The sequence below is a fragment of the Balaenoptera borealis genome (assembly GCF_965194805.1).
Source record: "Balaenoptera borealis genome assembly, chromosome: 4".
NCBI classification, from domain to species: domain Eukaryota; kingdom Metazoa; phylum Chordata; class Mammalia; order Artiodactyla; family Balaenopteridae; genus Balaenoptera; species Balaenoptera borealis.
The window spans coordinates 103,124,838-103,151,067 of record NC_138861.1 but is presented as its reverse complement, the minus strand read 5'-3'; the positions used below and the strand labels follow the sequence as shown (position 1 = coordinate 103,151,067).

Here is a 26,230-nt window from a genome sequence, read left to right as displayed (position 1 = left end):
GATCCCATTGGGCATTATGGGCTATTGTCAAGTCTTAGGTTTTATTCAGAGCAAACGGGGAGTTGTTTCATGGTTTTGAGAGAGGAGTGATGTAATCTGGTCTGTGTTTAGAAGTCTCACTCCGGCTACCGTTTTGAGAATGGACTGAACTTCTTTTTCACAGAGCAGCTCCAGGGACTAATGTTTTATGAGAACTTTATGGCACCCTTGACAGGAGACACTGGCTCTCACCCACCTTTGTCTATTGCTGTACTTCTACACATTCCAGAGAATATATTTAATAATTTTTGTTGAATAAATGTATAAGTACCACTAGATTTAGGCAATCCAGTCATTAGACATGACCCATGCTTTATCTGCCATGACCCCAAATCTTCAGCCTGTGATACCTCAATGATTACTTAATGTTGAGGGTAAAAGAAATGGATTTCTTGATTGGATTTTCTCAAGAACAACAGAGTCTTGAAGATGGGTTAATGAGATGCTACACTTTAATTCTACGACTATTTAATCAAACAGATTATTGAATGCCAACAAGATAAACTGCCTTCGGGTAGATGCTTTTCAGGATCTGCACAACCTGAACCTTCTCTCCTTATACGACAACAAGCTTCAGACCATGGCCAAGGGGACCTTTTCACCTCTCCGTGCCATTCAAACCATGTATGTACATAGGATTTGGATCAAACGTGATGACCATTGTATTCACTCTGAATGTGAGAGTTGAGTTCATTGCAAGTCATGTGTAAAAGTGTTCTGTATGTGTTTCTGAAAGGCATTTGGCCCAGAACCCCTTTATTTGTGACTGCCATCTCAAGTGGCTGGCGGATTATCTTCATACCAACCCAATCGAGACCAGTGGTGCCCGCTGCACCAGCCCCCGGCGTCTGGCAAATAAAAGAATCGGACAGATCAAAAGCAAGAAATTCCGTTGTTCAGGTAATTTCTTACTCTGTGTGACATTTCCCCAGCGTTACCCAAAACAGTAGTGAGATGTAGAGACAGCTGGCCTTGAGCTGAATTACCAAACATTGCAGAATCGTATTTCTTTTTCTTCTGCCCATGAAGGAAAAGAACTGTAGACGCAATTCATATAGCACTCCTACATGTAACCTTTATAACACACTATCCAGCAGAAGAAATAAAGAAAAAAGACGCCTGGATACTTCATACTATAATCCCAGGGTTTGAATTTAACAGGGACCTTTTAGCTAACTCAGTGCCTTTAAAAGGCTGTAAGTCTCACGTTTGTTGTATTGTTTTTCATTGAGCAATGTAAGGTAATTAATCATGTTTCCATTTCTTTAAGAAAGTGAACTGAGATTTGGTTACTTGATTTGCTCAGGCTCAGAAGTAGGGGGAAAAAAAGCTCCGGATTCCTTGCTTCTCACACCGAATGCCGTTTTCTTGTTTAGCATTCTCGCATTTTGAATAGGACTGTGAGGATACATTTTTTTTCCAAAAGGCCATCTTTTAACACTTTGGGAATATTACATTTACTTATAAAAAGTGAAATATAGATGCATTTTATTAATATTAAAGAGAAACATTGAAATTTACTGTTTGCTTAGGTATAATCTTTTCTATCTTCTCATAATAAAATGCATTCTATATGTTTTGGGTAGTATGCTACCTAACTATTCCAGGAGTTATTTCACATTCGGCAGTTAATTTATACTAAAAAGCTAATATCAAAACAAAGCCCTTTATTGTCCATGGTTCCAGATGCATTTCCTACTCACTGTACATGATTATACTTCAGCCACTTCTGTGAATATACATTTTTCACTTAATTATCTATAGTAACTTTAGTCCATTCTTAATCTAATATAACTCATATCTCTGCTTGCTGACATTCAGGTGCATCTTCTATTTTTTTTCTCTTTTTTTATTTAGCTAAAGAACAGTATTTCATTCCAGGTAGGTTTTGCTCGGTAGTAGGACTAACTGCAGACACCTTTTCCTCACCTTATAAAACGTAGCTTCTAAAACTTTGATATGCATGCTTTGGAAAATCCAGTGGGTACTCTGTAGCTAGATTTCCTTCTGCATAGATCACTTGTAGCTGTTTCCTGAAAACCTGGCCTTTGCATGCAGCTTCTGATGTTAAACATATTACTATTAAACTCCCACCTTTTTCTCTCTCTCTCACTTTGGCACATTATCTGAAATTTCTCACAGTAGCTAAAATGTTTCAATCTATGGCTTTCTACTTAAATAATTTTCTCTCCTTATGTTGTATATCTGCCCTTTCAACCTGTTTTTAAAATATAGCATCTTAAGCTGGTTTTAAAGACAGAGACCTTTCTGTTGTCAAAGAACTAGTTCTACATGAAATCAGTTACAAACACAGAACTGTTTTCCATCATGAGATTTACTTTTTTATAGAGATTTTTTTATACTAAAAAAGTATCCCTTACTTTTTGCTTTACTTTGCTTGCTGTTGCTTCACTTTTTATACCAAAGCAGCAACTTCCTGCTGATTTATGTGCAGTTGTACTTTGCTTGTGATTTAAAATTCTTAACATCCCTGGAGTCACAGTATAATAACTCCACAAAAACAATATTGACATCCATCCTGAAAGCATCAGAAGTTCATGGGCACCAAATGCCTTGGATAACTTAGGCAGATATTTCTTAGAAAAATAATTGAAATGTTTTACCACTGCAGTCTTAACACTATCAAGGCTGATGATTCTAGAACTAGCTCTTTGAAATATGTTTCTTTACTTATTTTTTCCTTGCCTGCCAATTGTGTAAAATGCCTCTTGACTTGTTTGTTTTAAACCATTATATAAAAATACATGTTAGTAGTTCGTTGGCTACATTTACAATATCCTGGGTCTATTCTAGACTATAATATATCTTAATAGTTATAAATTAAAAAAATATTTATAAGGTGTTAGTATGCAAAAACATACTTATTTTCTTAAGAAGAACTCTGGGTTTGGTCTCTATTTTAAGGAGATATGCGTTGCTTGCCATTGTTGAATTATAATATGAATAATTGTATGCATTTAAGAGATTTTGTTTCATTACATATTTTGACTTGAATGATCAGTAATATATATATTGCACTGGCTGCATAAGAAGTAACATGTTGAAAAGAACAGTTGATTGGCCTTCATTGGCAATCTTTAAAATTCAGTGTTTTTACCCAATTATTAAGTAGAAAGTCATCTGATAGCTATTACCCAGAAAAAGCCATTTTGAAAAACAGAACCCCTATAGGATAAAACATCGATATTACTTAAATCCCCAAATTAGAGAAGTGAATATAATTATCAAATTATTTAATCTGTCACATTTAAATATGCTTTATCAATAATTTAGAAATTAATATTTCAAATTCACCAAATAAGGAACAAAAGTCAGGTTGTTTTCATAAATTCTGATACAGTTTTGCCCTCTTACTAACAGCAGCCAAAGTAGGTTTGGGGAAAAAAAAAACAAACAACTTTTATATCAGATATCATGGCTTAATTGTCAGTTTCTGGTCATTCAATTTACATGATTTAAACAAATAATTATAGAAGTCAGGACTCAGAAGAATTCTTTGGGCCTCTCCTCCCTTTTTTTTTCCAGATTTTAATTAAAATATGAGCTTGCCTAAAGAGCAACCATAAAATAAGCATTGCCATTGCATTGAATGCAGATTATTTTCAATGTAAAATACCTCGTGTATCTGTCACTTAGACTTTGTTCCCTGTATTTCCTTATTTCACGTTTTAAATGAAAGCTTAAACTACAATACAACAGATCCTCAGTAAATGCCACAGCATTAATTGGCAAATGTATTGAAACTGTTATATTCAGCTTTGCAAACTTCTTCCGCGATCCTGATTCCATTTCAATTAAGTGACATTATTTATAAGTTGGAAAGATCATTACGAAGCATGTAAGCCACAACCTAAGGTTTAATCCAAGTGTTCCAGTGATAGTTCTTGAAGATCTCACGATTAGTTTTTCACTTCATTTTACATGTCTACTTGCCTACCACCATTCTGGATGGCATCTAGAGATTACAGTGAGCACTCAAAGAAAATTTATCTTGTGGAGACTTCATTTTTTTAGAGGAATTGACAAGAACTTAATTTGTGCTGTGCATCTTGTATGCCATTGCTTTTCCTGTAAGACCACTGTGCTTCAAAAAATGATTATGAAAGTTTACAAAGCATGATGATTCTTGTCACACCAGGCCATTCCCCGATAATTGCCACAGTAAGGGAGGAAGGAAGAGACCTGAGTGAGTTTTATATACGTGTATGTGAATCTTAACTGGGTTTACTGTCTTTCTTTCCTTCTTGGTGATCTTTACTTTTGCAGGAATTCACCATTTTGGCTGTAAGTAAAAGTGTCTGATCTGAAACATGATATCCTCCCTTTTCAATCCTGATGTATCTTCTTTTAGTCTCACTCTTTTGCACCCTTTTTTTTTTTTCCAAGAAGAAACCACAGATCTTTTGAGCCTCTCTGTTGTCCTTGTAGCGCACCTTCAACTTCTTCCTGGATGTTGTTCCCGAAAGCTGTTGTTTCCATTCTGCAGTTCTGAGGAACGTTGGAGGCACCTTTCAGTATAGCCCCTTCTTTGTGTTTCCAGGGCATCTTCGGTAGTAATACTCTTACTATGGTCATAAACATTCTGCGGGGAGAATGCATGTCATGTAAACAGTATTACGTTTCCAGAACGTCTGTAGCTTTTCTCCTGCTTCCCTTCATCTTTCCTCTTGGTCTTACCTTTGGCCTAGTGGATGGTGTAGTGGTTATGTAGCGAGATTTTCTGTTGTGCTTGATCTAACCATGTGGTTGCCAGGTATGAGTAAAACATGGTTCCGTCAAGCACCATGGAACGTCACGCAGCTTTCTACAGCATGACAAGCTGCTGAGGCTTAAATCAGGATTTACTTGTTTCTTTTTATAAAATCAAAATGAACAAAAGAGGGCTTTTTAAGCATTTCTGAAGATTATGTGAGAGGGAGAGAATAATAAAAGACCATAGAAAATTTAAAAACCTGAGTCCATCTATTTGCCTTGAAAGCCCTAATTGAAAATGATATCTAGGCATATGTTTATTACTGGATACATTTTAAATTCTTGACTCAGAGAAAAAATAAACTTTTTCACGACTAGTAGCCATTGTGTGATTAGCTGTCAAATAGTCTAGAATGGCTCATAACTGGATCAGCAGAAAGTACAGCTGTGAAAAGCTCAACTCTGTTAATGTTTTCCTGTCCTGTGAATCTGGTTACTCTTTTTTCCAGCAAATTCCAAGCCCTTGTTTTAACCCTCTCCTGACATCCATTGACCAAAATTCCCCAAGTTGTCTCCCTGCTGCATAATCTATAGTTATCTTACTTTTTTCTTCCTACAAATAAACAAATATTCTAACCTTCAGACTCAGTATCTTCTCTTCTGGCTTGAATCCTCAATAGGTACAGAAGATTATCGATCAAAATTAAGCGGGGACTGCTTTGCCGATCTGGCTTGCCCTGAAAAGTGCCGCTGTGAAGGGACCACAGTAGATTGCTCCAATCAAAAACTCACCAAAATCCCAGACCACATTCCCCAGTACACTGCAGAGCTGTAAGTTCATCTCCCAACAAAATCCGGTTTGGGAGGGAAGGAATGAAAACATCAAAGCATTGGGATTTTTGTCTTGCCCTTTCATTCTCAATAATTACATTAATTTTAATTGACACACATTGGCATAACTCTTCTTTGTACAAGTATATGTATTAGAGGCTTTCTTACTTCATCTTTCTGGCCCAAGGTACAACTATAGAAATTAACTCACCTCTCAAAAATTCAGTTAGCACTTAGTAGTGCTAATAATAATACATTCATTTGGTATTTATTTCTTGGATATTACTTATATCCAAACCCATTTCTAAGCACTTAATAGATTTTTAATGTAGTCTTTTCAGCAACCAAATAAAATAGTTCGGAGTCACCATTTTGAATCTGTGTTAATTGTGAATTCAATCAGAGTCCTTTTTTTATCAGCTATGCTACTTCACTGACTCACAAGTGGAAGGATTCAATGTTTACCAAGTATGAAGCACAAAGGATAGTTTTTTTCTGAACAACGGATATCATAGCAGGAAAAGCTAAAAAGACAGAGTGTAATCAGATCTATATTTATAACACTAACATAGGGCCTAGCACATACGAGGTTCTAAAATATGTTTGAATCATTTATAGATTCTGTGCCCATGTATGTTGGCCTTCACTGACTTTATTTATAAAAGTATGACATTTAATGTTAGTGTTTCTAAAAATCCCAGAAAAACCTAGTAAAACCTCATCATTTTTAGAACATCTTAGCAATGTTTATGTCTAGCACCATCTGGTATTTTTCATTAACTGCTTTGCAGAGCTGGTTGTCTTTTTGTGCATGTATAATTCTCTTGTCTTCAACTAGATTATAGCCCCTTGATGACAGAGATTGTGTTTTATAGTTTATCTCCCACAGTGCCTATACTCATGCCTGTTTAAGCAATTTGAATAATTAAAAATAATATAATGCTTTCAAAAAGATGACAGAAACTCACTACCTAGTGGTTATAATGATGCTTTTTAAAATTCTGTTAGTTCATGAAGCTATTTCATAGGTCCAGGACTTTAGAAATGCATGGAGACCATGCAGTAAAAGCCCTGAACTCTCTATTTACTATCATGGAGGGAGTTACATTTACTTCCAATAATACTACAAACAGTAATTCAAATTTTATCTTCCAGCATGATAACACTTTAAATAAGTTTACTTGTCACTCAGGAATTTAGAAATTCATATCTAATTCATCTTTCAGCAAAGGTTGTGTGTGTTTTATGAAATTAAGTGTTTTTTTAATTATACCTTTAAAAATCAGTACTGGGAAGAAAATATTTGTAAAACATATATCTAAAATATATATATATACATCTGCTCAGGGACTCATATCCAGAATATATAAAGAGCTCTTACAACCCACCAATTAAAATGTACCTTACCCAGTTAAAAAGTGGTCAAATTATTTGTATGGACATTTCTCCAAAGAAGATATACAAATGGGCAATAAGCACATGAAAAATTACCCAGTATCATTAGGCATGAAGAAAACGCAAATCAAAACCATAATGAGAAAAAAAAAAAAACCACATAATGAGGTAGCACTTCACAACCAGTGGAATGGCTTTAAAAAAAGACAGTAACAGGTGAGAGAAATTGGACCCCTCATACATTGCTGGTGGGAAGGTAAAACGATGCAGCACTTTTGAGAAACAGTTGGGCTCTTCCTCAAGGAGTTAAGCATAGATTTACCATGTGACACAGCAATTTCACATCAACGTACATAACGAAAAGAATTGAAAACATACAGCCATACAAAATCTTGTATGCCAGTGTCCTAGCGGCATTATTTATAATGATTAAGAAGTGAAAGCAACTCAGATATCCATCAGCTGATGAATGGATAAACACATGTGGTATGTCCACACAATGGAATGTAATTTGGCCATAAAACAGAATGAAGTACTAATCTATGCTAAACATGGAAGAACCTTGTAAATATTATGCCACGTGAAAAGAGACAGACACAAAAGGCCACATTTTGTGTGATCCCATTTATAAGAAATATTCAGAATAGGAAAATCCACAGAGACAGCAGGTGAATTAGTGGTTGCCAGGGATTGAGGCAGTGGGGGGCTGCAAACTGAGAATGACTGCTGATGAGTATGGGGTTTCTTTTTTGGATGATGAGAATATTCTGGAATTAGGAAGCAAAGACGGTTGCACAAGCTGGTGAATATTTTAAAAACCACTGACTTGTACACTTTAAAAGGGTGCATTCTGTGGTGTGTAAACGTATATCAGTAAAGCTGTTGATACATATTTATGGAGAAGTGACTAGAAAAAATATATCCTAAAGTGCTTTTGGAGGCAGGGGTAATAGTGGAAAAAAAAACTTGAGAAACTTGGTTCTACAGATTACTGAATGAGAGTTGGTTTTGAATTTCGATGATTGGTTTTCTTTACTACGTGCTTCTTAATATGTTTTATTTTGGTCATTAAAATATGGGATAAATTGGAAAAAATCTGTACTTCCCACAAATTTTCTGTGATATGTGTCCTATATTTTGCTTTAGGCTATTCATTAAATAATGTTATAATTCTGTACGAGAAATAAAATTTAATCTCTTCCTGACTGTTGGGAATGAAACTTTTCTGTTTCTGTTTTCCCTAGACGCCTCAATAATAATGAATTTACAGTGTTGGAAGCTACAGGCATCTTCAAGAAACTTCCTCAATTACGTAAAATGTAAGCCGTATATTAGCCATCTTTTAAAATATCTGTAGTGTTGTGTTTTCTTATACCTTTGCAGTTTTATTTAGATTTCTTAGGAAATTGGAAGATATAAAAGATTCAGAGACATGTCTATACAGTGACCACCTGTGACATGAATTTAGGGTAAACTCTGAGAGGAACCTAAGTAATTGGCTCTTTCCTATGTATTCCAGTGATGGTAACCATGTTTTCTGTAGCAGAACCCTAGCATCTTACTTTAACTCAGACAGCTGGTTTGTTACGTGGCCACAGCAGGAATCCAGCAAACTTAGCGCATTAGAGATGAGTTCAGTAATGTTTTGTAACTTCCTTTACTGTTCCCCAAACCATGCTGTTCTTTCTCTTTCAGCACGTTCATGTCAACTGTTTGACTTTTTGCTTCATTAAACTTTCATTAGAAGATAGTCAAAATTAATGATTGGTAAACTGGCTTGATAGCTCATTTGTGTTACTACATGTCCGCAACTCATATTTTAAAATAAGTTGATAAGCTCAGCAGTTTCAGCAACACTCCGACTGTAACCCTCCCCCACCCAAGGTGGATGGAAAGAGGGACAGGACAGAGGCCAAGAGTGAGGGTCCGTGGAGAACCCTCCACATAACAGGAAACATCAGGAGAAGGAAAGAAGCATACTTGTGTGATATCTGTGCTTTCATATATGTAACTGGCCCACAGTCACAAAGGCTAGAAGTGGCAGAGCAGACTGAAAGCATTTCCTGTGCACTTGACCCACATATTATACTGCCTCCCAAAGAGTTTCTAAGTTCTTAACTGTGCTCCTTTTTCACTGACATTAACTGCTTTTTCTTTTTAGCCCTAAGATGCTTTACAATTCAATACATATTTATTCAGCAGCTGCTATGTGCAGTGTGCTCTGAAAGGAATAAAATGGTACCTAAAAATGATCCTTGTTCTGTGGGCATCCCTGGTCTTGGAGTGAGCCTTGAGAAAGAGAGAGAACCTAAAGGAAGATGTTACCTCAACTGGATGTTCTTGCCCTCTGGGCAAGCCTTAGTATTTTGTATCATACAAAATACTGGCATAAGTTGGTGGTTTTGACATATTATTACATGAGGAGTTTAACTGGGAACAATCTCATATTCAGATACATTTCTGATGCTATCTAAACGCAAACATATTTTAGTCTTTCCTTCTTTTCTCTATCCAGTTGTCTTCTTTGAGTCATTAATTCATTCAACAGTTTTAATCGGGCACTTCTTTGAAAAGTTTCTTAGTAAGTGTGGTGGCAAACATAAAAGTTTACACAACTCAGTACCTGACCTCAAGAGTTTTATATCCCTGGGGGCCCTGGCAGATCATTGATCAGGCTGGTACTTTTCAGCATAGATATTTCTCCTTTGTATTATTATCAGTTTGGCTTGATGGAATCAGGAAGTGGTGACTTTTCAGAGCCTTGGGAATGCCAGGCAGTGAAGAGCTTAGAGTTTTTGTGGAAGACGTTCGTTCAGTAGAAGAGAATGATCAGACATGTTGTCTCAGTGCCCTCATTGTCAGAAAGAAATTGTTTCAAATATTTGTTTCAACCATTTTTATTTAGAAACTTTAGCAACAATAAGATCACAGACATTGAAGAGGGAGCATTTGAAGGCGCAGCTGGTGTAAACGAAATACTTCTCACGAGTAATCGTTTGGAAAATGTTCAGCATAAGATGTTCAAGGGATTGGAAAGCCTCAAAACTTTGTAAGTATTCTTATTTGCATTGTGATTCTTCTACCACAGGATTGTAATTCCCAGGTCATTATATTCCGGGGAGGGGGGGATAGCTCCTGCTCTTCCTCATCCCCCCGATCTCTGCTCTGTCTCTGTCTCTCTATATCTGTCTCTCTCTCTGTCTGTATCTCTCTCTCTCTCTTTCTCTCTATCACACACACACACACACACATTTTGTAGAGGCAAACGTCCCTGGGGCTTCCCTGGTGGCACAGTGGTTAAGAATCCGCCTGCCAATGCAGGGGATATGGGTTCGAGCCCTGGTCCGGGAAGATCCCACAGGCCGCACGCTTAGCAGCTAAGCCCGTGTGCCACAACTACTGAGCCCGCGTGCCACAACTACGGAAGCCCACACGCCTAGAGCACACACTCTGCAACAAGAGAAGCCACTGCAATGAGAAGACTGCACACTGCAACCAAGAGTAGGCCCCGCTTACTGCAACTAGAGAAAGCCCACGCAGCTACAAAGACCCAACACGGCCAAAAATAAATAAATTAATTTATTAAAAAAAAAAAAAACAGTCTTTGTCCCTGATACCTCTGACTTCATTATGCTGCTTGCAAATGATCAAAAGAACCTCTCCTGGCTGTTGAATCCTCAACAAAAAAGATTATCTTTGCTCCAGTGCTTGTACAGATCTGGCTCCTCTGTTCTTCCTCAGAACAATCATTCTCTTTCCTTTTCCTCAAATACCTCCACCTAATACTCTCTCTTGGCCCAAGGTCACTAGCTTCAGAACCCACTCCAACACCTGCAGCAGAATAAGCCTAGCTGGAGACTGCCTTCATCTGCCCCTGCAAGGTCTTAGTGAAAAAGAGAGAAACTGGCTGGTGGTATATCTTTTACTGTCTATTTCAAAGAAAACATGCTAAGCATATGTCTACTTACTCAGCAGTAGGGAGGTTGGGAAAAAGAAATCCTGTATGTTTCCAGAAGGTTGTTGGCCAAGGAAGATGGGGCTTGAATTGACGAGTAAGGACAACACTTTGAGTTACTTGAATTTTCTTCTGTGTGTATGTGTAGTTTTCATAATCTCTAAAGCATAAAATTATGTTTGACAAAAGTGGTGGCCTAAACATTGGAAGAGACACCAACGAAACTCTGAAGCCTTTGGAAGACACGAAGGAAATTATTTGTAACCAAGACACGCCCTTGGGAATTGCAGTGGAGAGAGGCCAAGCTCCACTGTCTCCCCCAAACCCTCACCCTGCCCCGCGCAGCCACCAAGAGCCATGCGTGCCCAGGGTAACCGAGAGCCAAGGAAGTTCATTGCCTGCCCTTTATCAGATGTAGAGGGAGAGGGCATTTCCCCAGCCAGCGGCATCCCCAATTCACATCCCACTCAAAGAAGCCCCTGCCCATGAAAGGAGAAGTATGTTCTTTGAGCTTCCTGGGGTAGCCTGGAGCCGAACCGTCCAACACAGCCAACCTGCAACCTGCTGACCGCTCCCATGGGCTAACTAGGAGTCCCTTCGAAATGCAAAATGTAATGCAAATATCCCTTTGGTCTTTTTATGGAGGAGATCCTGGGAGTGTAGAAAGCGGACAGAGAAGATATACCACAGGTGGTTATATCTACTCCTGCCCCTATTCCCCTTCCCCAAGCTGCCTCAGGTAACTCAGCAAAACATAAATCCTGCAGCAGGCAAAAGCCTCCCTTCTTAAATAGTAGCCAAGTGACTTGTAACTAGAACCTTCTCCTTAAGGGGGCAGTGTGTGTTGGGATGGGGAGGAGAGGATGAGGGGTGAACCTGTAACTACCTACATTAGATAGCCTTGGGCTGCTGTAACAAGATAAGTGACTTAAGCAACAGGAATTTGTTTTCTCATTGTTCTGGAGGCTGGAAGTCCAAGATCAAGGTGCTGAGAGGGTTGGTTTCTGGTGAGGACTCTTTCCTTGGCTTGTAGATGGCTACCTTCTCGCTGTGTCCTTGCGTGGCCTTTCCTCTGTGTGTGGGAAAAGAGAGCTCTGGGGCCCCTTCCTCTAAGGACACCAGTCCTATCAGATTAGGGCCCCACCCTTAGGGCCTCATTTCACCTTAACGACCTCCCTAAAGGCCCTGTCTCCAAATACAGTCATATTGGGGTTAGGGCTTCAGGATATGAATTTTAGGGGGACACAGTTCTGTCCATAACACCACTCCAAAGAGTTTATCAAAGTATTTTTTTCTGGCTAGGTCCAGTCACAGGACTCTCTGTGAGACGAGTTCTCTAAATTCAGCCTTCTCCTTTGTTATATTTCTAGCAATGTTTTTGTGCCTCTTGTGTTTTGGCACCTGAGACAGACACCCACTGACTCTCTACTTAATCCCACTGTACCTCAAGCAGCAAAACAGATCATTTAGACCAAGCTAAGAGTATTAAAAGGCCTTCTGTGGGTTTATGGGGACATAGCTATTGCTTTAAGTGGTCTCTTTCAGCTTGGAGCTATAAAGATTTTGACAAGACCCTCCTCACTGCCTGTAGACTTCTCAACCCTTTAGGACTAGTAAACCTCTTAGTTCGTACATGTACATATTTCAGTGGGTCTTTGAACCCCCGACGTTGCAGGCAAAATGTGGTACATATGTGTGCTTGTGGATTTTTCCAGTGATGGAAAGCAAAGCTTTTCTCGACTTTTCCCAGGAGTCTGTGACTCCAACAAGATTAAGACCAAATGTTCTTTCCTATTTATGACAAAGGATAGTACTGATAGGACTACTTTTCTGTTGTGCATTTGTTTCCTAACGTAAAACTATGCCTTGATAAGGAGGGCATTATCCTTTCTTGTTATCTGTGACTTAGCAGAATGCAACAGCTGATATTTCTTATTTATTATAGGACAATCTAGAATTTTAAAGGAATGCTTTGTTGTTATTTTTGCAGTCTTCTAGCAGGGTGATCAACCCATGTCTAGAAGAATTAAGGAGAATATTAACTTTTCAGAAATTCTGAATAAAGTTTATGGCAACTGTTCATCTTTACATGGGATTTTAAGAAGCTTTTCATTCCTTTTCTAAGCCCCACAAATAAACATTTTAGGAAAAGAATTGAGAAACAGCCAAAATTTTAGCAGTGATGAAGAAATGACAAAAGTGTTAATCCTGTTAATGGCAATGACTAAAGAAAAAATGGTCAGAATTTTTTTCAAGAGAAATTTTATTGTGAACAACTGGGATCTCTTAAGTATTGCCTCCTTTTAAGTCTAAACTCAAAACAAATAATTTATTCAGGCTTTGTGGAAGCTCAGTCAAGTTTGGCTCCTCCAGCCCGTGTTGACATTGACTTGGCTGTAAGTCCCTAAGATGCCCTCAATTCTTCATTTTCTGTGGCTATTGATTCTTTTTTGCCTCCTTTCTCTTCAGCAGCAAATGTAATGCTTCTTAGAATACATAAATCATGGGGCTTCAAGGGCTTAGAGAGCTATAGGTGAATTAGGACATTATATAAGAGTGCAACATAATTGTATCATTAAAGGAAAACATTCTACCCTCACTAGATGGGATTGTAAGCTGGTGCTGAGGCTCATGAGTTTTTGTAACTGAATGTTATCAGTGACAACTCTATGCATTTTATTCTAGCACAAGGTTCTTAATATAGTCGGCTCTCCATATCCACGTGTTCTGCATCTGCGGAACCCACGGATATGGAGGGCCACGGATTTTGGTATATGCAGGAGGTCCTGAAACAAATCTCCCAGGGATACCAAGGGATGACTTGTACATATCTACAGCAATTCCTAATGACAGGAGAACATTCAGAAAGCAGGAATGAATGCTACACATTTGCAAAGAGGGGTTGTTTCGGTCTTAAGATAGGCAAAATTGATTGCCTGATATTTTATCTCCATAATGATGTTGTATTTTTTCCCCTCAGGATGTTGAGAAGTAATCGTATAAGCTGCGTAGGGAACGACAGTTTCACAGGACTCAGTTCTGTGCGTTTGCTTTCTTTATATGATAATCAAATTACTACAATTGCACCAGGGGCTTTCGATACTCTCCATTCTTTATCTACTCTGTAAGTATGAAAAGTAGTTTTCATTTATGTATTAATTGAGCCAGTGTATTATATTTATTACTTTTATTGATAACATTTTAATGCATTACTAAGCATTTCATAAAAATGAGATCAAAGACTTAGACTTCTTTTTATTAAAAAGGAGAAATTTGTTCATGTTAAACTTATTTTAATTTTTCTAAAAACATTGCCTACTATCCTATATTAAAATTTAACAAAAATCATGGTAGTTTTTCAATCATTTGTTTTTATAACAATGTGGTGTGGCTTAATTTATAAATGATAATCTTATAATTTGATTGAGAATTATTTTATTCTTTTACAAATAAAAGAAATGTAGATTTGTTTTTCCCAGTGCTCTCACATTGGAGTCTTCACAATATAAGTATTATAAAAACAGAGTTGATAGGGTTATTGCCAACAAACTGTACTCAAAAGGATCATTCACAATGACAGGAGATATATTAGGATGACCAGACCAACAATAAAAGCTCACCAGAGGGCATTTACTGTGATATTAAGAAGATATTAAAGAAATAGGCTGAGCCTATCCAAGAGCACATTTTATGTAGACAGTTGGAGAACAAAGAATATTTGTAGGTCTACAGATAGAACTCAGAAAGTGTCAGAAAACAAACAAACTTTCCAAGTGTTTCAGGGCCCTTGTATGTCAGTATTTAAAAAGCAGTGTTTGAAATGATAAACCTTATAACTGATATGGCTTCCTGGTAATGGTGGCATCTAAAAATACTAATTTAACTGAAAAGGTAGTTAGAAGGAAAAAAATCATGTTCAACATAGCTCAAGTCCCTGAAGAAATAATTTGAGGGAAACATCCATCCATCAGTAAGGTATTTAATCCTCTTTCCACATAAAATGTGACATTTTCCATCAAGTGACTAATTTGTGCATATTAAAGATGGCATGTTTATAAATAATGGGATTGTCAATAGGTTTGTGCTGAAGTGGTGAGATGCCATAAGTATTGAGATTTGTAGAAGTAAGTTCATTTTTATAACTGGCATTTAATCAACTCAGCTGTCAGTTCGGATGGGAAACCTATTCTCTGGAGCAAATAAGAGATGGAAATCTTGAAATGACAAATTAATGAAATAGCTGTTGTCAGGTTAAACTCAATAATATAAGGTAATCAGCCTTCATCTTTATATTAAATTACTGCATTATCAGTGTAGGGAAGTTTGACAGTAAGTCAGATCTCTGACAAGTTTAAATTATCTCTAAATGAGATATCTATCAGGATTCACTGCCTAAACCCTGAATTGCTACCTTCACTTTATTTTTCATATGAAATTATTTGAAGAATTCTTATATGAAAATATTGTTCTTATTTTGTATGTTCCAAACATAGATATTTCAGTCAAAGAACACATCCCATATGTTATGTGTGATTGAGCATGAATTGGGGGTGGGGTAAATACAAAGACTACGAAGGAATCATTCCAACAGATACAGTATGGGAAAATGGTAGCATGGGGTTTTGAGAAGTCAGAAAGCGAACCTCTAAACTGAACTCTGCATTGTTTGCATGTGGTGCTTAGAAACCTCTTGGCCAATCCTTTTAATTGTAACTGCTACCTGGCTTGGTTGGGAGAATGGCTCAGGAAGAAAAGAATTGTAACGGGAAATCCTCGATGTCAGAAACCCTACTTCCTCAAAGAAATCCCCATCCAGGATGTTGCCATTCAAGACTTCACTTGTGATGATGGTAAGAAAGCCTGCAGGTCTTTGACCACCAGACACTCTCTGGTGATTGTTCTGATGCTGTGGGGCATAATTAGACAGTACATCATAGTTCAGGCAATGGATAGTTATTATGCATTTTTTTGCTTTGTTTTTGTTGTTTTGTTTTGTTTTAGCAACAGGGTACTTACTTGCTCAGACGGTACTCTCACATCTAGCTCTACTTGGTTTGTGTTTCTGAATGTTTTATAAGATTTTCTAATTTCCAACTTGTGGTTGATACTATTTAAATAGCTTCATTTTTGTTTTTCTTTACTATTCTAAGCATCTCTTTTAGTAACTACCATTTAACTACCAATGATAAAAGCAATTGACTCATAAAGTAGAAATTCTAGTAAACCTAACAAGAATAATAGTTTTCACTTTTTAGTCCTCTCTGTATATCATCACATTTAATTCTCATAATAGCCCTGTAATGTAGGTAGAACATAGGTTCTGTAATTGTTGGCAATAAATGAAGAGCTCATTTGAGCCGTATGTTTTCAAATGAGGGGCCTATACTTTTTGCTAACCATGTAAAACTAATCTGTCCGTTTATGTCTCTTCATGTCTGTCTCTTTTCAATTTCTCCATAATTCAGTTTATATATTCTAATTAAAAGTATAATTTGTATAAACAACTGAACAAAGAACACAACATTATAATCGTATTGATAATACAAACTGTGAATTGTTTTCTGGAATTCTGCCCTAGGCAGTCTGAAAAGAGACCTGCACAGAATGTATGGTGTCGATTTGTAAATACTTAATGTCCTATACATAAGTCATCATATGGCTGAAGACTCTTGTGTTTGTTAAGCTAAAGGCATAAAATCCCTTCTAGCATCTTCAAAGCCACAAATCTGGGTTTTCCTGTATTTCTTTTGGCAATTTAGGAAATGATGACAATAGTTGTTCCCCACTCTCTCGCTGTCCTACGGAGTGTACCTGCTTGGACACGGTGGTCCGATGTAGCAACAAAGCCTTGAAGGTCTTGCCCAAAGGTATTCCAAGAGATGTCACTGAATTGTAAGTAGAGCTTGTCTTTCCCTTTCCTGAAGGATTAATATTTCACACACCAAGGGAAATGGAGACCAAACAAAAATCTTTTGAGTCTTGTTGGCAAATTACATTCATTCTGTGGGCCATTAGTTAGTATCATGGAAAACCCTAAGCAAATAATATAAAAGCTAGTTCAGGTCCCCTTGGGAAAGGCTGGTTGTGTGTTTCTCTTTGTTTTTCACTGTAGGATTTCTCAGAGCCTTTATTATGCTAATGTGCAGTGTGAGCTCCAGGAGAGGATGTAAACTCTAAGGTAGTTCCCATACTTAGTTGTCTCCATAGCCCTTTTCTCATGGAGTATCTTGCAATGGTAATGTTCCATCAAATGCACCTTGAGAAATGCTATGTATTTAGTTCATCTACGGTGACTGGGATGTTTCATATGATTGATTATTCTTTACCATGTGTCCCCTTGGAGACTATCTCACACAGGGGATACATAAATACGTGGGGCGTGGGAGAAGCTGACATAATCTTTACCCTTAAAAGGAGATACTGCCCTTTGGACTTGAATCAGAGTCCTTTAGATCATAAAGGGCATGGGGCCAATTTTCCCTAACGTTTTCAGAACTGATATTTACAAATTACATAGCCAATATAGACATATAAAGATACTAAGCACCACGCACACTTCCTTAGCTGCCTTATGCTTTATATGTGGAATGGAATAAACCTAAGCATTAGCTGCTTTAACAATGGTACATGCAGGCTCCATTTCATTCCTTTATCTGTATACGAAGAACCACGGACAAATGCTTGATATGCGATTGATATGCGATTGAGTCATTTTGCCTCTGTTTATTTTTTTCTCTGTGAAGCCATGTATCAAAAATGGAATTCATGCAGATGTTTACCTGTAATTCATGCACAAATGTACAAGTATTGCAAACGAGCAGATTTGATAAACTTTTGGCAACCTGGAACATAGGCAGTCAGGTTCAAGAAGATGTCATTTCAGTTATCAAGGAACTTATTTTCAAATCATGTGCAGTTCTATGAATTCTAATTTGGCCCTGAATTGATACTTTGAGAAAAAGTGTGTGAGCTTCCCTCTTGAAGCTGAACTGCTGTAAAGGGCTCAGTTTCTCTCTTTTGTTACCAATCACAGTTGTTAGTTAACTGTAAGCACTGCTTTATGTGTGTGTGTGATTAAATTCTTAATTCTCATTTTGATATGTATTTATTTCAGAAGATTACCCTCCATCCAGTGTTGGGAAGATAGATGCCTATAGAGTATTCTATATGCAAAATACTGATTATAACAACGCCCCAGCCAAGGACATAATACCCAGCATAACATTTAGATCATCTTTGATGCTAAATCCCTCCTTCTACCATTTTAACTGGCCCATGCCTTTGTCCTTTTACCTGATTCCCATCAAATAATTTTAAATGTCTTTTAATTTCCTTGTTAAATTACCTCTGAGAACCTGCTTGATTCATTTGTCTATGCCATCTATGTGTTTCTTCTGTCAGATAGTTGAATCTTCAATCTATTCCTCTACAAATTATTAAAAAGTAATTCTTTTTTTAAAGAAAATACGTTTTAGAGATGAGGAAGACATTAACTCATCTCCTGTGAATTCTCGCTTTACCTCCCCAAGAGCTTATTCCTAGAAGCATACCAAGTCAGCAGGATCCCTCTCTCCAGTAACATATATGCATGTATTAGAAAATTTCCATGTGCATATTATATTAAATTATTAAAGAATTTGGCAAATATAAGTATGTAGTGGTGGACAGTTTTGAACAAATGGTATCCATTATTTTTAATCAGTTCCATATAGTTTCCCTCTTAGATTGTTTTACTTGTAAGCATTCATAGTGCACATTCTGAACCTTTTTAGCTTTGTGTTAGGATGCTTTTTGGAGTAAAGGAAAAGTGCTGAAGTACATGGGATTATGCTTCCCTCTAGTGGTACCAAGAAATGCTTAGCTAGAGAAAAGAAAGAGGGGAGAGAAGTTGAAACATGAAGTCAGAAAATTTGAATAGGCATAAGAAGTCATAAAAAGCCTGACTCTTAATCACATATTCATTACATATTTTGATAACTTGTGCCTTTTATATAACTTTTTTCATTTTGAAGTATTTGAAATAGATTGCTATCTTAGGCAGTTTCTCAGCTACTTCTATATCCAACAAAAATACGAACCTCAGCCACGGATCTGGAGATAGGCCACAGCCCTGGGGCAGGGTGGGCAACATGCCCAATGTGGCAGAATTGTTTGTGGGCACATCTATAACCAGATGGCCCAAGTTGCTGAAAGGCATTTTTTACCCATCACCGTCTACATTCTGGGAAAGAACAGCCTTGGGAGGAGATGAAATTATTTTTCTTTTTGTGACATCATGGATATACCTTTAAGCATTCATTTACTTCTGTGTCTTGACTGTTAGCCCAAAGACTGTTTATTTTCTGATCATTCTGCTGACTCTAATCAGAAAGGGAAATTTTACTTACATGTGGTTATTTGCTTCTTACTGTATTGTTACTGTGCTGTACTTGTGCACTTGATAAATGTTGTGATTTTCTATGAAACCTTCTAAAATTAATATCACCGAGCAGATGTACAAGGGTGGAACTGTTTTTAAGATTTTTTTTTAACTGAAATCTAATTACATTCAAATTCCCAAATATATCCTTTGAATCATCCGTTGTTATTTACTAAGTGTGTTGATACAAAGTAAGGCAGGGAAGATTGGTCTTGCTGGGGATAGCAACTTCCTGCCAGTAGTGAATGCATTTCATGGTGTTGTTTCCACATAAACACAAGTGAACTGAAGACTGACTTAAAATATAGTTGATTGAATGACCCTTCTTGCTGACACACAAATGGTTGGATACATGCGTTGCCTTCTTAGATAAACCACAAAGAACCGGACTCACCAGTCTGTCCTTGGTTTTATAATTTAGCCTAAGTAATCCACAAAAGAATTGTACTGGATTGGACAACTGTGGTTTTTTTACTTCTCTTAAATAGCAGTCCTAGCTGGGAACATGACATCTTAAAGCTGAAATTTCCAAGTGTTTCCTTGCTTCAATTGAGAGTGAAATATTGTTCAACTATTTGAGGATTCGCTATTGTTACTTTTTAAAAAAATAATATTGTTTCTTTGTTTTCAGGTATCTGGATGGAAACCAGTTTACACTGGTTCCTAAGGAACTCTCTAACTACAAGCATTTAACACTTATGTGAGTAATGTATTTTTCTGTCTTTGACTTCTTATTTTATTTCATGAAAATGGGGATAGCAAGGGGCAGAAGATTTAGTGAACCTTTCAGAAAATATAAATCATCTTCAGTTAGATGCTTCCCTTCTTGCTCACTGTGGTTCTGGATCACTAGCCACATTTTCATTGCATATCAATCAGGCAATGGTGCATCTTAGAAAAAGGTCCTCCTCTATTCAAAGTACAAATACAATGAAGTCTAAGTATCAGAGAATTATAGAAAGGCAGTAAGTTGCATACTTCTATTGAAGATGAATATGAGCTATTTTATGACAATCCAAGGAAAGAAAAATGGAAAACAATGTTTTTATTCTCGACTTTAAATAAAACAGAGTAGATAGTAATAGCTTTACTGAGACTATATTATAAATATAGTTTATTAGGCTTGATTTTCTTATTTAATACACTATGAATTAACATATGGGCTTCCAGTATTAAAATTTATTTTATAAAATCCATATTTACTCATATAGTATTTAAGTAAACTTGACAAAGATACTGACTTTCGGAGTATAAACGTCAAAACATTGAATTGTTTTTACCAGTTTGGTTTGATGTCCTCCTAAAGTAGCATCTCTCTTTCATTAATGTATGTAAACAATTTTTTACAATCTTTAAGTTGTAAATACAAGATTATATTTAAACATACAAACATTTCATTTCAATCTAGTTATGCACACTATATTTTTAAAAAGATATAATCTTACTATATATACTGTCACACTTAGAGTAGCCTTGTTGGTAATTGATAAAACTTGTCACAAAACAAAAAAATCAGCAACAATAGTGGATATAAAGGGAAATACTTTATCTTTACATGTATCTGATTTTAGAGTAAATATGCTGTCTTATATTTCTGGTGTTCCTAGAAAAAAGGGTTTGTTCCTAATTAGTAAATTCTAGAAACCTAGGTAGCAGAAAATGTTATGTTTCTCATTGTGAACTTTACCCTAAGCACGTGGAGGCTGTTGATCCTTTTCAGCTTTCCTTAAATGTATGTGAAAACCAAACACTTTGTAGGAAGTGTATAGAACTGCTTAAATGACAAATGATTAAATTAAGCAAAAAGAACATCCTCTAAGATATCTTGTTCTGCCTTTAGTTATTTATTTAATAGCAGCAAGAACTGATTACATACATTTGTTCTGTTAAATAAACCATTAAATTGTTGCATTTTCCAAAGGGTCACTTCAGCAGAATTGGGTCATTTGTGAGACAGCATGTGATTATTTAAAACCAGTTTGGAAATGAAAAATGAGAATTTATAGATCCAGAAATGGTTTTACCAGTGACTCATTATACAACTCTAGGCAAGTAACTTCTGCTAGTATCGATGTATTTATTTATTTTTTAAAATTTAGCCATAGTACTTCAGCAACTAAGAAGATGGATTATAAAGCTCCTATAACATTCCTACCATTTTCACAATTTCATTGGTCCATTTTACTGATACTTTGGTATTTTAATAAGGGAATGTGGATAATCTTCAGCAGCTTTTCCGAACCTTGCATTTCTTCATATATTTTGCTTCAGAAAAATATAGTGAACATAAATACACACAGAGACATAGATGAACATAAATTATGACCCATAATCTTCCATTTATTCATGAATCTTCCTTTAGTCATATATTTGGCATTTCGCTTTAGATAAAAATTAGTGAATATTCACTAATATGTGTATCACATTGTCATATATATGTGAGTGAATGTATGTATATATTTACTAATTTTTTCTAAAGCAAAATGCAAAACATATATAATATGTCATTATATATATGTTATTATATATTAAAATACATTATACATTACAGTATTATATTTATAATATGTATTATATGTCATTATATTATATATATCATGTATATATTATATATAATAAAAATAAGATCAAGTTCACTGAATATAAATTACAACCTGTAGTACAGATTACACTTATAAATACCCATTTAGCATTGATAAAAAATCCACATCGCTCTCATTTACTTATCATTTATTAAACAGACATTTACTAAGGACCATCTAGGTGCCAGTGACTTTGCCACAGGCAAAGTTTTTAATTATGGTGTTGTTTTTAATGATGGCATTGTAATGTAACTAAATGAGGGATTCTTTCAGTTATCCAGTTTGAATATTTGTATGTGACAGTGAAGATGAAGTATGTGTAACTGATGGAACTTTCAAGAACAAAGGTTTATTTCTCACCTATCAAATGTGTCTGTTGTGAATGGCCTCCACTGTCTTTGCCCTGGGATCAGGCAATGGGTACGGCCTCTCTGTGGAACATCAGGAGCCTTGCAGAGGTGGGAGCAAAGGGACATGAGAAGAGTGAGCTTGCTCTAAAGCTTCTGCTCTGAAGTGAAACCAGCGCTGGTGCCCACACTTCACTGGCCAAAGCAAGGCACATGGGCACTTCTAATTTCAGCAGGCTTGGGCATGAATAATTATGAATAACATTACAGTCTACCCCAGAGGATTACCCAATGTTTTGTTATTTTCAGATAAAAGCTGAGTCCTAACAATGCTGCTATAACTGTGAGCAAGAAGAACCTTTTCTTTCTAAGAATCACTAATATGTCAATTTCTATGGTAACAGTAGACTCCATTTCTTTCTTTTTCTCTTTTAGAGACTTGAGTAACAACCGAATAAGCACCCTTTCTAATCAGAGCTTCAGCAACATGACCCAGCTCCTCACCTTGTGAGTAGCAAGTATGGTACTAAGTTAATTCCTTAATTCACTGGACATTCCTGGTAAACAAGACAGGGTTTCTGCCCTCAAGAAATGTTAATACTGTTGGGAGAAACAGACAAATAAAAACCTCAGTCAACAAATACAGATAGTATAAAAAGTGTTGGGTTCTATAAAAGAAACAAAGAATAATTTGCATTTGTGGCAGGTTTGGGAGAGATCCTTAGACAGACTTTCAGAGGAAGTCACCTTAGGAAGGACACGGTTGAGGCAACAGCAACAGCAGTGGTAGGAAGCATTCTAGACTGTATTTTAGAAATAAATATGTTGTATTGATGTAACAGCACAAAGATTGAAAGGATATTATGTATCAATATTCTCAATTTATAAGATGCTAAAGTAACCCTTTTCTTAACTGCTTTATTTTAAAAAATGACATTTGGCCATTTGGGGATACTTGAGTAAAACAAATTGGCTTACGTGTGCTTTCAGAATTCTTAGTTACAACCGTTTGAGATGCATTCCTCCTCGAACCTTCGATGGATTGAAGTCTCTTCGATTACTGTAAGCATCTTATGTTTAACAAAATACTTCTTTTCTTAGGCATCTGGATTTTGGGTTGTCTTTTTAATGATTTAGCTGCTTTGTTTATTTTGGGGTATTTGGGGTTATATAAATTCGGATTTACTACAGATTTGGAAATGGGAAAATTCTATCTTACGGTATCAATTCTCAACATCTTTTACTTGGACAACATAATTTTCTCTTTTGTAACATGTTGTTGCTGGGGTGACTTATTTGATAATATATGATATTAAGATGTAGTTTTATATAGATCTAATTAATTTTGGAAGAAATATAGGAAATTTTAATTTCATTAAAAGTTATATAAGGGGCTTCCCTGGTGGCGCAGTGGTTGAGAATCTGCCTGCCAATGCAGGGCACACGGGTTCGAGCCCTGGTCTGGGAAGATCCCACATGCCACGGAGCAACTAGGCCCGTGAGCCACAACTACTGAGCCTGCGCGTCTGGAGCCTGTGCCCCGCAACGGGAGGGGCCGCGATGGTGAGAGGCCCGCGCACCGCGATGAAGAGTGGCCCCCGCTTGCCACAACTAGAGAAAGCCCTCGCAGAGAAACGAAGACCCAACACAGCCAAAAATAAATAAATAAGCAAAGTAAACAATGCCTTAAAAAAAAATTCTTTAAAAAAAAAAAAAAAAAAAAAAAAAAAGTTATATAATACAACACAACATATTTTTACTATACAAAATTTATCTTAAAGTACGTGAAATAAAATGTGGTCCTCAATCCCAATCCTCTCCCCAGAATTGACAGTTAAACAGTTCAATGTTCTCTTCTGGTCCTTTTTTATATATTTTTTTATGTATTGATATATGTATGCCTACAGCTGTATAACTTAAAAACCATTGGGGCTTCCCTGGTGGCGCAGTGGTTGAGGGTCTGCCTGCTAGTGCAGGGGACACGGGTTCGAGCCCTGGTCTGGGAGGATCCCACATGCCGCGGAGCAACTGGGCCCGTGAGTCACGATTGCTGAGCCTGCGCGTCTGGAGCCTGTGCTCCACAACAAGAGAGGCCGCGATAGTGAGAGGCCCGCGCACCGCGATGAAGAGTGGCCCCCGCTCGCCGCAACTAGAGAAAGCCCTCGCACAGAAACGAAGACCCAGCGCAGCCAAAAATAAATAAATAAATTTAAAAAAAAAAAAAAACCATAAATAGGGTTTTTCTTAGTCTGTCATTGACTATTTTTATTTAACAATATGCTTTAGACTTTAGACTTTCCATTCCATCATATATAATATTCCTCAACTGTTTAACTGGTAAAGAGGGTTCCGTAGAATGAAGGGACCATAACTTATTTAAGCATCCTCATCTTTACTATCATTTGGTTTGATTCCACATTTTCATTATTCTATACAGTGCTGGAATGAACATCCTATACATCCATCTTACTGTCAAGCATATTAGGAGAATACCAAAAGTAGTCATCTTGTTGTCCCCCAAACAATTTACAAATTTATTTTCCACCAATGCTATTTTAACAGAGTACCTATTTCAAAGCACTCTTGTAAATATTGAATTTTATTAATCCTTTCATCTTTGTCATATGACAGACGGAACAGTATTTTCCATTCCTCTTTTAATTTGCAATTCCAATTACTAGAACATTTGAGTATATTTTGTTTATTGAGCATTTGTATTTCTTATTCTATGAGCCTGATTGTATCAATTCCCATTTTCTATGGTTACTTTGTCTTTTCCTTATTAACATACCTGTCTTTATGCACTTGACTCTAAGTTTGCAGGTCTTTTTACAGAGGAATTAATCCTTATAGCTTACATATGTTGCAGATATTTCCCATTCTGTTTTTTATATATAATCTTGTTTTTTTAATTGAAATATAGTTGATTTACAATGTTGTGTTTGTTAGTTTCTGGTTGCAGCAAAGTGATTTGGTTATATATGTGTGTGTGTGTATATATATATATACACACACACACATATATACATATATGTATATATTCTTTTTCAGACTCTTTTCCCTTATAGTTTATTACAAGATATTGAATATAGTTCCCTGTGCTATGCAGTAGGACCTTATTGTTTTGTAATCTTTTATATTATGGATATATTTTACATTGTCAAAAATTTATCACTCTTTTCCATTATGATTTCTGAGTTTTAGAATATAGTGCTTTAAAAAGCCTTCCATATCCCATATTTATAAAAAGGAACTCATCTATATTTTATTTTAATACACTTGCAGTTTTATTTTTACATTTAACTCTTCGATCTAGAATTTACTTTATGCATATGATGTGAAGAAGGAACTAACTTTTTGCTTCCCCAAATAGATACCCAGTTGTGTAAAGACTATTTATTGAATACACCATCTTTTCTACACTAATTTTAAAAGCTTGTTATAAACTAAAGTCTCATATATGCGTGGGGATTTTTCTGAACTCCCTGAAATAATAGGAAATTTAATTTTGCTTTTTCTTGCTTTTAGTTCTTTACATGGAAATGACATTTCGGTTGTGCCTGAAGGTGCTTTCAACGATCTTTCTGCATTATCACACCTGTGAGTATCTAGTTCATGAATGTGGGTTTAGGGTCAAGCTCTCCCTGGCAAGTGAGTTTGGAACAAATGGTCCTCTGCCACCATTTTTATTGTCACATCATAAAATGTGATTGGTTCCATCTTTAAAGAAGATGTAAAGATTTTCAATCTAGATATGGTGCCTTCTACAAAATAGCCTTAATTTATCCTTTTGGCCCTAACTCCCCATTAGTTGAGCTCTGCTTTCAAAAATGTCTCTTCTTACAAACATGGCTCCCCAACTTCCTAGCCTATGCCTTTTCTTTAATGTTCTCTGATTCTAAGTATCAGCTCCCCTTCAATTCAGTCTGCCCAAACCCTGCTTTTCCAA

At 36.5% G+C, this 26,230-nt stretch overlaps 1 protein-coding gene across 2 annotated transcripts in view; it reads left to right on the top strand.

Moving 5' to 3' along the window:
- Positions 1–26,230, top strand: part of SLIT2 (slit guidance ligand 2) — a 380,046-nt gene that overhangs the window by 289,964 nt on the left and 63,852 nt on the right. Inside the window, exons 14-26 of one of the 2 annotated variants that reach the window (XM_082391835.1) lie at positions 520–663; positions 776–939; positions 1,897–1,920; positions 5,433–5,583; positions 8,223–8,297; positions 9,884–10,027; positions 13,914–14,057; positions 15,617–15,783; positions 16,693–16,825; positions 19,984–20,052; positions 22,717–22,788; positions 23,272–23,343; positions 25,810–25,881. In XM_082391835.1, coding sequence (XP_082247961.1) covers positions 520–663; positions 776–939; positions 1,897–1,920; positions 5,433–5,583; positions 8,223–8,297; positions 9,884–10,027; positions 13,914–14,057; positions 15,617–15,783; positions 16,693–16,825; positions 19,984–20,052; positions 22,717–22,788; positions 23,272–23,343; positions 25,810–25,881 — 1,431 coding nt within the window. The remainder of the gene's footprint in view (positions 1–519; positions 664–775; positions 940–1,896; positions 1,921–5,432; positions 5,584–8,222; positions 8,298–9,883; positions 10,028–13,913; positions 14,058–15,616; positions 15,784–16,692; positions 16,826–19,983; positions 20,053–22,716; positions 22,789–23,271; positions 23,344–25,809; positions 25,882–26,230) is intronic. The other variant, XM_082391836.1, reaches the window with a different exon arrangement.